Source organism: Leptopilina heterotoma, unplaced genomic scaffold, assembly GCF_015476425.1.
Source record: "Leptopilina heterotoma isolate Lh14 unplaced genomic scaffold, ASM1547642v1 Lhet_267, whole genome shotgun sequence".
Lineage (NCBI taxonomy): Eukaryota > Metazoa > Arthropoda > Insecta > Hymenoptera > Figitidae > Leptopilina > Leptopilina heterotoma.
The window spans coordinates 1273367-1287003 of NW_025110976.1; the positions used below are offsets into that span (position 1 = coordinate 1273367).

The 13637-nt window shown below is 36.5% G+C and overlaps 1 protein-coding gene across 1 annotated transcript; it reads left to right on the forward strand.

Annotated features, from left to right (window-relative positions):
* Window positions 1-2178: 2178 nt before the first annotated feature.
* Window positions 2179-2874, forward strand: LOC122503666. Its single transcript, XM_043614293.1, has one exon. The coding sequence runs from the start codon at window positions 2179-2181 to the stop codon at window positions 2872-2874; it is 696 nt and encodes a 231-aa protein (XP_043470228.1).
* Window positions 2875-13637: the final 10763 nt, after the last annotated feature.

The window sequence follows — 13637 nt, forward strand, 5'->3', positions numbered from 1 at the left end:
CCAAGAGAAAAAGGAAACATCTGCAAATCATAAAATTGTAATGATTTAAAAACTATATTACCTATGTACAAAAGTTTTGAAAAACATGTTATCTTAGGATTTTATACCTTCTTTACTTAAGCTGCTAAAACCCATTAAAGGCACGTAAACTTAAGATAAAAATCAACCTAATAAAAAGATTAACCACTCGAGACCCAGGTAATAACTGCAGGGTTTCGCATCCCCAAATGAAACTCGCCATTTTTACCTTTGTGGGTTTTTCCAAAATTTTCGGGTTGTTTCGGTACACATCGGAACTCTTGTAATTCCAATCTAGGTATATACCTCAACTTGCCTTCAGCAAAATATGAAAGACACTTACTTACTTTTCGACAATTGACTTGTACGGTTCGTGCACAAGTCTTCACAAAATGTATCACATAAACCTTTTAGTTAATTTTATTGTATAAATTACAGTATGCATTTTATTAAATAAATACAGTTGTTCAGTAATTTAACTTACTTTCAAGTCTTTTATTGAATTACAACCTTAATTCAATTTTAAAAACAACTACACACAACATGTTGGTCCTTCGAGCCGGATTTCTTACAGTGAAAAGTGAACTTGTGAATAATTGTTCCGGAAACTGCAAGATATTTCGTTGAAAATTATATCAATAATACTTCAAATGAAGTTATACATATATATGTATATAAGTTCACTAGTGATTTCAAAATTAGTGATCGAATAAGTGTTTAATGATTTCAAAATCTTGCACAAATACAAGTAAATACCAAGCTGTTTTAGTAATTCCAAAACTAAAATTCTGCAAATTAAAATAGACTTTCATATGAACACATGTTCCTTGTGAAATTGCAAGTATTTGAACATTAAAATTATAATGTTCAAATTGAGTACATATGAACTGTGACTTTTAAATAACTAATCAGTTATTCAGTGACAAAATTAAAGGAGTTTTTGATACCTTTAAACAACTGAAAATTTTTAGTGAACTTTTAATGACAATTAGTGAGTGGAACCCTGAACGTTTTTACGGTTTCTATAGGGACATTTAAAAAAGACAATTTCATAAGAATTACAATTTCTTGAAAATTGATTAACAAATTTTCATCGAAGAAACCAGCAGGATTCCAAGAGGAGGTGAACTTCACTACATCAGGTCATGAATCTTCAAATCAATTCCAATTGAAGAAATATTTCATTATCATCAATCGGCTGACTTCGAAGTAGTAGGGGAGTTTGCTGCGAGTTGGACATAGTTTTGTTTTTCGGTTATAACTTTTCACTAAATTAAGCTATCGACATGTTTAAAGTCTTGTTTAAAAGCCAGAGAGATTACCTATACTTCTGTAAAAGCGGCAATTTAATTTTTGAAAAAACTTTCAAAATGTAGCCAATTTTCTAAAAAGATGATTTTTGGACTTTTTTTTTTCTTTGCTGCAAGTTGGAAACCCTCACAAAATCCACTCAAAAAGCATAAAAATTAAATAAAACCTCTAGTAATAAAAAGTGTATGCAAAATTTGTATTTTATAAAATATATTGTATTTTACATATTATAAACTATAAATTTCGAATCAAATATTTTGCAATGTTTACAAACATAAAATAGGTTAAACTTGAAAACAAAAGAAATCTCCAGCATATAAATCATGACCAACTCGCAGCGAAAAGGTGTGTCCAACTCGCAGAATTAACAGGATTTTTTTAGACCACAAAAAATAGTTTTGGCAACAATATATGGAGCTAATTCTTTTTGCATCCTAAAGAGCATGAAAATTAATCCAAAAATACATGTACGAAATTTTTATGAACAATGAATAGTAGTCTTTTTATTAACACTTAAAAGACGTCGTTTCCACTTCTCAAAAAAATTCTTACACTAAAAAAATGTTTTTTTTATAAGAATCTTAAATAATGCAAGTATTTTTTTCAAAACAAATATAAATATATCTTATCAATAAGGCAAACATTTTACAATTTTAATTCTGGGATAAACTTTATGTATTCTCGAAATATCAAGGGGTGTCCAACTCGCAGTAGTGACCAACTCGCAGCAAACTCCCCTAAGTCTAGTGGTTGACCAATATTCCTAATCCTTTTTTACATTTTCATATGTTATCTCTATATGTCAAGTGTTAATGTTCTGAATTAAGAGTGAGATATAAATTTTCAATTATGGCGTTGACTCTTGAACAATTAAAAATTAAACGCGGTAGTATAAAAGCATCGGTGACGAAATTTGAAACTGCGTTGAGAAAAATAAACGATGATACTGATTTATTTTCATTAGATTTAGAAGGTCGCTTGAGCAGACATAACCCCTTATGGAAAGAATTTGATAATATTCAAAAACAAATAGAAGAGTTATTACCTGGTGAGGAAAACAAGCAAATTCATGAAACAGAACAATCTTCCTCGCGTACAAATTCAGTTCAAAATTTAGAATCCCATGAAATACCAACTCAAAGACGGACGCACTTCCCTTCTCATTTCCAACTGCTAAAAATTGAGACACCTGTTTTTCATGGTACATTTGACACATGGCTTGCATTTTATGATTCTTTTAAGTCGATGTGCCATGATAATCAGGATATTCCAAATATCAGTAAATTTATGTATTTAAGAGCATGTTTGAGAGATGAAGCATCCGAAGTCATTGCGTCGCTAGAAACAACTGCTGATAATTATTTGATTGCTTGGGAACTTTTAAAGAATCGTTATGATAATCGCAAGTTCATTGTAGAAAATCATATCAAAACTTTATTTGAACTTCCCGCACTTTCAAAGGAATTTACAGCACGCACATTGCTTGATAATTTACAAAAACATCTTAGAGCATTAAAGGCATTAAATCAACCTGTTAAACAATAGGACAGTTTAATTGTTTATTTAATCAAACTAAAGTTCAATAATTATATACGCGAAAGATGGGAAGAAGCCACGGGAACGACTCAACTTCCCACGGTTAAAGATTTAATTTCGTTTTTAGAAAAAAGATCAGTTATTGAGGCCAATCATTCCACATTCAAATCTGTTAATTCTTCGAAGACTAATTCCAAACACTCGTCTAACATTCGATCTAATTCAAAACCACCATCAACATGTTTATCAACTACAGTTTCAAATATGGAAAACTGTAAAGTATCGTGTTCTCTTTGTTCACAAAAACATCCTTTGTATTCATGTGCTCAATTTCTAAACATGTCTACCCAAGAACGTTATGATTTTGTTAAAAAGGCTGCAATTTGTCATAATTGTTTTTTACAAAATCATCGCACAATCGACTGTCGAAAACAGCCGTGTCAAAAATGTAAAAAAAGACATAATACACTTTTACACTTTGAACCCAAAATTCAAACAGAAACAAATTCTAACACCTGTGACAGCCCTGATCGCGAGATTAATTTTCTATTGATAAATCTGAATTAGATTCTACTTTAATAGTATGGGTTCGACTCGCGACGGAAAGCACAATGTACACTAACTTACTTCTCCGATAAAAAAATCCTCCGGGTACGACTACAGCATTTGCAGAGAGCGAGAGAAAGAACGTGTTGAAAGTACTATAGAGCAATGGCCATGTAGAAAGATGGACTTACCGGTGATGCTGGCTCTCTGCGACGAACAATAAATATCCAATAGTAGGAAATAAGAAGGACACTATGAAATAACTCACTACTTTCGCGAGGTTTATTTAATTTGAGAATTCAATTATTTATTCAATAAGAACCAACAGTAGACTAACAAATTACAAAGTAATAGTGAGTTCGCGAATGATACACTATTCGTGTGCCTTCAGGCGATGCTCGCAACAATCTGCCGGCTCGGCGTCTTTTTGCCTAGCACAAGGTTTTGTCGTCTGCTCTCTCGACTATGGGAAGTATCGCATCGATTCGTGCGTCGCGGTATCAATAATCGATAGTTAATAATCGAACATCGAAGACTGACATTTGAATTGTGAATGCAAAGTTACTGCGAATCCATTTCTAAAAAAATAAAAAGAAGATTAGTACTTGTTAACGTTCGTTCTCTTTTAAGAAAGTAAATCACTAATTTATCGAATTATAATGTTTTATTTAGCAAAATAGTAGAACATATAAATGTAACAAAACGTGTGTGAATTTTTTGAATTCTGGTTACATTAAACGCGAAAATGGAAGAAAATCTTATAAACTAAAATGCTATGTGATAGGTTTCTTTTTTTTTTTTTTAATTTAACGCGAAATACAAGATTTGAGAATTGGTATGTTATAAATAAACACTTAGTCTTAATCACAGCATATAATGTCCTTGTAAGGCACTAAAAAGTCTTTAAGCGATGTTATATTTTTTTTTGTTATTCGCGAACATTTTCAAGTCACTCTTTTTCTTTTTCGATGCCTAACTCATAAGCCTGAGATAGCGTCTTCCACAGTTCAATGTTATTGTCTTCCGAGTCGAATGGTGCGAGGACTTTGCAAATATCTCTAGGCTCATTTCCGGTGTCATTCTCTGAAGGTGGAGATGCTGGGGGTTGTTTTCGCGAGTTTGAACTTGCAAGTTCGCAAGCATTTTTGTCATCTCGAGAAATTGTTTTTCGCGAAGATTTCTGCTTTTGGGGCGGAGTTTGCGATGTAGTCTCTGCTCGTGGTGAAGATTCGTTTAAAGGCTCTTCAAGCTTGAGTTGGGAGACCAACTTGGGAATTGCGCCCTTCTCTTGCACGGGTAACGGTTTCGAGGTGATTTGTAGACTGCTTGTTTGCTTTATGACTTCAAGCATTTGCTGGTCGCGCTTCGCGATTCTGCGTTCCATTTCTCGTTTGCGACATTCACCGCAGTTAACGCCTGGTAGATTCTTTGGTCGTTTACAAGTCTTACAGCGTTGGTGATCTGGAATGTCGAATTTTCCTTCTGCAACATGTGGCCATGGGCATTCGTCGGTGCTAAAATCTGGGTTCGCGCACTTTTGACAGAAGCGTCCAGTGTACTCGCTTCGGCAGAATTTGAAGCTGTGTCCTGGCATACTGCAGTTGAGGCAGCCATCGGTAGCCTTGGGCCTTATTCGTATTTCGCGAAGTTCCGCTTGCATTTTAAAAACTTCGGAAATTTTATGCCGGAAGAGATTGCGGGTACGGAGTTGAAGCTTTTCCATATAGTTGTAATCGGCCAAAAGCGCGTTATAATCTGTTTCGTAGCTATCAACGATCTTCTTTAGTTTTGCGGCTTCAGCCTTGAAGTGGGCGGCTTCATCTTTGTGGTGGGCGACTTTATCTTCGTGCTGGGCGGCTTCATTTTCGTGTTTCGCAAGTTGCTCAGCGAGATTTTGCTTCTCGAGGAGTAGATCGGTAAGCAGCTTGTAGTGCGCTGCCATGTTTGGAACGCCGCTGTTGTTGGGTTTCTCGTTGATTGCAGAAATTTCTTCGCGAAGTGTGGCGATGATTTGGTTGGCTTCCACTAACTGGTTAGATAGCTCTTTACGTGAGTTAACTAAGTAGTCGAAGTTGTCTTTGTTCAACGCGATTAGACCAGTTGGCTGTTGATCGAACCCCAGTTGATTTCCATCTTCAGAGACCGTGGAAATCTGAGTCGATAAGATCTCGAAGGAGCTTGGTGAGTTGTCGATGTCGTTGCTGTTTGTTAAATCCATAACGAATCTGAAAAGAGATTTAGAAATTGTTTTGCGATCGAAGGCCCTTTTTTGCTGGTTTTAAATCGTTGACATGGTATTTGCCATTTCTTTTCTTTTGCAAATCGCTGATGACTACCACCATAGGAGATAATTTTTCTGTTATGGTAGCTGGGCCTTTATATCGAGGCGCTAATTTTAAACTGTAACCCCCAATTGCTTTGGATAATTTATTATTTGGGTAGAACACTAGATTGCCAATTTCAAAATGTAAATCATTTTTGCGGTTTTTGTTATAAACTTTCCTTTGTCTCTCACATGCTTTAGTCATTAACTTTTGAACTTTTTCACGAAGGTCATCTATGCGTTTTATCCGTTCTAACCAGTCATTGGTTGTATTGTCGATTGTCATTTTCGCGTTAGTTTCGAGTTTTTGTTCTCCCGTGCGTCTTGGTTCGCGTGCGAAGTTTAAGAAAGCAGGGGTTACACCTAAAGAGGAATGGACGGTAGTGTTGTAAGCGAATTGTATTTCTTCTAACAACAAATCCCATTCGCGTTGATCTTCGCCAAGAAGACTGGCGATCATCGTTTTTAGATTTCGATTTACGCGTTCGACGGGGTTTGATAATGGGTGGTAGACCGGAGTCGTGCGTTGGTCAGAACCAATTTCGTTTAAGAATTTTGTAATATTGCGATTAACGAATTCAGTTCCATTGTCTGTGACAAAAGTTCTGGGTATTCCCCCTTTGCTAATTAAAGTGTTTAATGACTTAACAATTTTTGGACTGTCGGCTTTTGACAGGGCGAAACATTCGATATACCGTGTGTAAATATCTTCGCAAACTAAAATGAAGGATTTTCCTGATTTAGATCGCGGAAGTGGTCCTACAATATCTACAGAAACATTGTCCCATGGTTCATTGAACTTACGCGGATACATAAGTCCTTAAGGGGAGGTTCTCATTGCAGAGGCCAAAATAAACACAAACTTTGACAATTTTTTGCAAAGAACGGCTATGACTTAGCGATTTAGTTTTTTTTCTAAATAAAGATACATTCTTGAACTTTTACAACATATATTTCATTTTCAAAAAAATGCAAAATGGCGGCCAATATGGCGCATCTAGAAAATAATGTTTTTTTAAATAAGGAAAACGGTGGGCATTCTACACTGCGCAATTTTTAGTCTAAAACAGAAACTCAAAATTTTTTATAAAGATGACATCCTAAAGAATAGGTTATACCTATAAAATAGTTAAAAAGTTAACAAAATGACAAAATGGCGGACACATTTTTAAAAAAACTGCGTTTTTGCATTATTTTTCCATATTTGACCTCTTGTAAAAATCTGTATTGTTAACAATTTTATCATATTATAGGTATAACCCCTGTAGAATTTAGTTACCTTTAATAAACCACAAACCCGAAGTTGATTGATTAAATAGTTTAGACGCTACGATGCCCACCAGTTTAAAAAATCTTGTTTCGAGAAAAACGCGTTTAGCTTGAAAAACATTTTGTGCAATAATTGTATTCTTTGCAATTCTTTGTTCAATTTGCGTATATGATAAATATCTATAGGTATTTAGGGTCTCTCTTTACGATTCTGAGGTCAGATTTGCAAAATTTTTAAAAATTGATGTGATTTGCCTGACATTTGTTACTTAGTGCTCGGGACGTCGGTTAGTTCAAGACTCTATAAAATCGAAAATATTCTTCGGATCAAAAAATCGGTATACACACATATTCTACATATATATAGCTTTCAAAAAATACAATAAAAAAGAAATCAATTTTTTTGACTCCCGCGATGGGAACCTCCCCTTAAGGAGGTTTGTTTTTAGGTTTGCATTTTAAACAAATTTCACATTCGTCGATATATCTTTTGATATCTTCGCGCATACCGGGCCAATAGTGGTGATTAATAATTGACAAGTAAGTTTTATTAATTCCTTTATGTGCGGATTGTGGGGTGTCATGATATTTATAAATAGTCTGGAGTATTTCACTTTCTTTTAACACTTTCTTCCATGCGTTGTTATCGCCTATGGTTTCTTTGAGTTGGTTTGGTTTGTAATAGTACAGTTCGCTGTTCGAGTCGAGTCTGTATCGTTCGTAACGAGTGGGGGTATTACGCACACGTGCAACCATCTCGTCGTACCAAGATACACTGTGGGTGTGACTTAGCTGTGAGGAGGGCGTGTCTTCCGAGACGTTCTCGTAAAGGCGCGATAGAGTGTCAGCTGCTTCGTTGGTTGTACCTTTGCGGTGCTCAATTTTCGCATTGTTCGCTGATAATTCTAATGCCCATCTCGCAAGTCTACCTCGCGAATCTTTTAAGTTTTGCAACCAAACTAAACTTGAATGATCGGTAATTACCGTAAATTCTGTGGCTTCGAGATAACATCGCAATTTCTTAATCGCAAAGATCACAGCCAAGCATTCCTTCTCGGTGGTAGTATAATTTAAATCTGCACCTCTCAAAGGTCTGCTTAGACATGTGATGAGATATTCAATATCTCCGTCTTTTTGAGTGAGAATTGCACCTATGACGGTGTCGCTTGCGTCTGTGTATAAGAAGAATGGTAAATTTGGTCGCGGCGGATTTAACGTTAAAGCATGTTTTAATAAATTTTTTACTTCTTGATAAGATTTTTCGTGTTCTTCCGTCCATTTCCACGGTTCAGTTAAATTGTTCGTGTGAATGTGTTCGACAAATTTTTCTTTCAGCCTATCAGTTAATTCTTGAAAAGTGGCTGGTGAGTTAGTGAGGCCAAAGGACATTCTAACCCATTCAAATTGTCCACGTCCGGGTACTACAAAACCGGTATATTCGCGTGAATCTGGGTGAATTGGAATATGATGAAATGCATCAGTAAGATCGATTGTACTGATTATACTTGCTTCGAATAACGCGTCGAGGATAGTATCCATGCGCGGTAAAGGATATGCAGATTTTTTAGTATTTTTATTTAATTTTCGGAAATCCATGCAAACTCTTGGTCTGCCATCTTTACGATAAGTTAAAACAATAGGACTCGCGAATCGGCCGAAGCTTCGAATTATAAATCTTTTTTCGATATATTTATCAATTTGATCATTTATTATTTTATTAGCTTCTAAACTGTAACGGTGAGGTTTGAGTTTAAACGGGGTTTGATCTGTCAATTCAATTACGTGAGTTGCTAAGTTCGTCATGCCGGTGTATTCTGCGAAATTTGATAATTTTTTATCTACAAATTCATCTAAAATTTTTCTTTGTTCGGGTGTTAATTCTAATAATTGCTCCGAATTTAGAAAATTACGCGAGTTATTTGCTGGGATAAAAGGATTCTGTGTTTTTGAATCTTCGATGGACCAATAACCTTTACTGGCGTCTATGACGACTTGCCATGCGGTTATGAAGTCCATGCCTAATATTATGGGCGTGGTTAGTCCATCGAGGACTGCGAACCATAATTCGCCAGTACAATCGTTAATTGTAACGTCAAATTTTGCGGAATAACGGGGCGCGGCTACGTGGTCGCGTTGAGCTAATTGTACGCCTGCACGAGTTATTGCATCTTGAATTGGGTCACGGTTCGCGAATTCTTTAATTTGGTCGTATAATTCTCCAAACATAAAGGTACGATCGCTACCTGTGTTGAGAAGACCGATAATTTGTTTATCGCCGATATTAATTGTTGTGGTTATCGTGTTCCGTTTTTGTGGCGGTAAGGGCAATGCAGGCCCTTTGTGTACTAAGCGCTTGAATTTACTGGCTGCTGCTAGTAAGCCAACAGCTGGTTGTGACAAGGGCTTCGACGTAAGTGAGTGTATGCTCGTCTCTACTGTGTCAGTATGTACGGTAGTGGGGATGAGCTCGTCGCTTGAGTCTGAGTACTCCGTCTCGGATTCCGAGTAGCAATTGTCATCGTATTCGCTTTCGGAGTCACTAGTGAAATTCCTACTGGCATGCGCTTGATTAAGCGCTGATGCATTTTGAGGAATACACGTTGAGTCCTTTGCGGTGTGACTGCAACTTGGTATTACACGGTTGTCAATAATATCGCGGTTATCTATTTTTACAGTTTTATCGTTGGGATTTTCCGAATTTTTATTTGAATTAGTTATTTGTTTGCCAGGGAGATTTAATCTCTCCTGGCATCTATCTCGTTTTTTGGCGAAAAAGGGTTAGGTGCGTTGAAACCGAGGGTGTTTGGAAAATCGCGATTGCTGAACCAAGGTGGTACTTGAGGTGGTAAGGGCATTTGCGGGGGTGTGAATGGTTGTTGCGCGTTGCCGGGTTGGCAGAATTGCGAAAGGTATTGGTAATAATCATAATTATTATTACCACGACCACGACCATTCCATCCGTTTTTATTTCCGCGTCCGCGATGGTTGCGATTTTCGTGTCTGCGTCCGTCACTGCGGTTTTTGTCTCGTTTCGAGTCGATACTGTGGTCACGAGTTCTACGCGTTGGCGATCTACGTTTTCCCCCCTTTCGTCGCGAAGACACGGAACGTGAGGAGCGAGAAGATCTAGAAGTGGATCAGCGACGTGACTTGCGGGCCGGTGGTGAGGAGGCAGGTGGCTTCTTAGCTCTCTGATCATTTTCAGATTTTTGTTTTTCGCTTGTTGGTAATTTTGCTTCTAATCTTTTAATTTGTTGTTTATAAATTTCTACTTTATTTAAACTAATTTCCGGTTCGCTTTTATTTGGTTTTTTGTTATTTTTGTGTGTTGTTGAAACGTTTTCTGCTTTTGGTTCTTTTTCCGATTTATTTTGTTGAGCGGGATCAGTTGTGGGCGAGGAAGTTTCAATTGCTTTTAATTGATTTTTACCGCGTGTGTTACGAGTTTTTTCGAGTCTTGTTCGCGAATTTTCGAGGTAAATTGCATTGTTGCAATTTTTTCTTCGTATTTGCGAATTTTGCGAATTAAACTGTCGTAATTTGTGAAACTGTCGCGATCAAATTGTAAAATTAAGTCAGAATGAAGGGCCGAGTAAATTTTGTCAAGTTGATTTTCTTCTGCAACTTTTTGTTGTAATTTATTATATAGTGACCTATTCTTATTACGAATTCTATTCCTGATTCGTCTTCGAGCTGGACGGCGCGTTGAATTTTATTCGTGATACGTTGATCGTCATTTGACTCACCAAATATCGATCGGAATTTGGTTGAAAATTCATTCCACGTGTTCCAAGAATTGCGGAATGTGGCGAACCAGGTGTACGCGGATTCGGCAAATGATTGGGACATCGTCGCGAGCGCGTCATCGGGATTAATATTTGAAACTTGTAGTTTGCGTTCAAATTCGTCGATGAATTCGTCTGCGTCGAGCGGTCCTGGGAATTTTAGGTCCCAAGATTTTATAATTTTATGCAAGTTGTGATTTTGCCTATAAAAAGTTGGTGGAGGTCTCGTGATAGGTTCCTGTGTGTTAATGTGAGATGTTTCGTAAGGATCACTGTCGGAAAGTGGAGGGAAAATGAGAATTTCTGGCGGCTCGGTGAATTGCAGTGTACGGTTGCGAAGAGTAGCGCGCACGGAAGGTGTTGTAGACAGTGGTGGGGGGAGAGCTGTTGCTATACCCGTACTAAGTGTCGCATGTGTCCCTGTGTTTGTAGTTGTCACTGTAGTAGTGGTACTTGTAGACGGTAGGGATGTAGGTTGTAATACCTGTTGTGTGCTAGCTTGATAACCGTTGTCGATTGATTCCCAGCGAGAATCATGCCAAGGAGATGGCGTGTGTCTCATCTGTAAGTCCGAAATTTTTTGCGAGAGAGATTCTATCATTTTGTTAACTTCCTTTCTATTTTCTTTAATTAAATTGTTTATTTCTAGGTGATTTGATTGGATTAATTGAAATGTTTCATTTTTAAGGGCTGTTATTTCTTTTCTATTGTGTTTTAGGTCTTCCAACCGAGCTTCTTGAATTACGCGGCGAGTTCCATTGTAAAAATGATTTAATTGATCACGAGATTCGTCCAAATTACGGTCGAGCATATGTTGCATGTGACGTTTAAATTCATTGTTTTGTGTTACTTGGGTCGCGTGAATGTTATCAAAACGTGTGAGAATTTGTTTGATTGCTGCGTTAGAGGTAGGCGTTTTATGTTTCGATTTCCGATCACGGCGTGTTGGAATTAAAATTTTTGGGGTGGTTCCCGTACCAGGTGCTGTAGAGGATGATTTATCCAGATCGCTAGTGCGATTTTCTGGATGATTTTGCGTTTCATTCATTACTGCGGGGTTTGTGTGTGGAGCCGGTGAAACGTTGTTTGTCGCTGTCTCTAATAACGCGGTATTATTTTCTACTGTGAGCACGTTTTGGTCACTTTGCGTTGAAGGATTCGGGTGGGGAGAATTCGTTTCCGAATTTTTGCTTTGATTCGACAGGGGGGGTGTCCTGTACATGTTGTTGTTTTTTGCACGCGATCTAGTTGTGATTCCTCTTTGTCTTGGCGTTTTATTTCTTTTCGTCATGTGAGAAAAGAAAATTTGCGTTTATTTGGTGATTGTGCAAAAAAGAGAAAAAAAAAAATGTTTGAGAGAAAAAAAAATAATTTTTTTTTATTTTTTATTGTATTTCGGAGAAATTATTTATTTAAGTTTGAATAATTTTTCTAATTTTTAAATAGTTTTAATTTTATACGAGTTTTTATTTTCTTATTTCTAATATTTTAATTTGGAGAAATTTTAATTTTGTAGGGAATGACCAAACATGTGAGGAACAATGGCAAGCTGTGGATGTAAACACAGCTGTGTTTTGATCGCGTTATCGAAAAACGAATCGAGTGTTCACTGAAAATAATTTGGCATGAAATATCTTACATTTGAAGAGGAATAAAATTTCCTATGGTAGTTTTCATCCGTAATTATACAAAAAATTAAGTTTCCAATTTATTAGGCGAGATTAAGCAAGAAAATTGCGTGCGTAAAAGCAGAAAATTGTAATTTTACATAAAAAAATAAGCAGTTTTATTACATAATTTTATGAAATAGAAGCCTTTTTACATTCTTTTTTTTTTTACAATTATAGCAAGCGTAGTTATTATTAAATAAAGCGGTTGATTTAGAAGCAATATATAAAAAATTGAGATTGTGCGAGCTATTTCGATTACAGTGGAGAACTTTTATCGGCAGTGTGTGCTTGTGGTTTTTGCATTTGCGATTTCGAATATGTTTATTAAAAAATTTCGATATTCACGTATTTTGTAAGAGAGAAAAAAAATGCAAAGAGGAATATTATTAATTTTGTAGTGATGATTAATATATGTCCATTTTTTGTCTCGTGAAAAAGCACTAGAGTGGTTAAGAGATTAATTTTGAATTTTAAAATTGAAAAAATTTGGACGTCATTTTGTGTGAAGCACGAAAATGGTGGTATAATTAATTTCACTATCAAAATTAACACACGTTGGGCGCTATTTTTGTGACAGCCCTGATCGCGAGATTAATTTTTTATTGATAAATCTGAATTAGATTCTACTTTAATAGTATGGGTTCGACTCGCGACGGAAAGCACAATGTACACTCACACACTTCTCCGATAAAAAAATCCTCCGGGTACGACTACAGCATTTGCAGAGAGCGAGAGAAAGAACGTGTTGAAAGTACTATAGAGCAATGGCCATGTAGAAAGATGGACTTACCGGTGATGCTGGCTCTCTGCGACGAACAATAAATATCCAATAGTAGGAAATAAGAAGGACACTATGAAATAACTCACTACTTTCGCGAGGTTTATTTAATTTGAGAATTCAATTATTTATTCAATAAGAACCAACAGTAGACTAACAAATTACAAAGTAATAGTGAGTTCGCGAATGATACACTATTCGTGTGCCTTCAGGCGATGCTCGCAACAATCTGCCGGCTCGGCGTCTTTTTGCCTAGCACGCGGTTTTGTTGTCTGCTCTCTCGACTATGGGAAGTATCGCATCGATTCGTGCGTCGCGGTATCAATAATCGATAGTTAATAATCGAACATCGAAGACTGACATTTGAATTGTGAATGCAAAGTTACTGCGAATATAATAAT

What these genes read in the sequence shown, in the direction of transcription:
- LOC122503666 (XM_043614293.1), top strand. Translation starts at nt 2,179, where the DNA reads ATGGCGTTGACTCTTGAACAATTAAAAATTAAACGCGGTAGTATAAAA.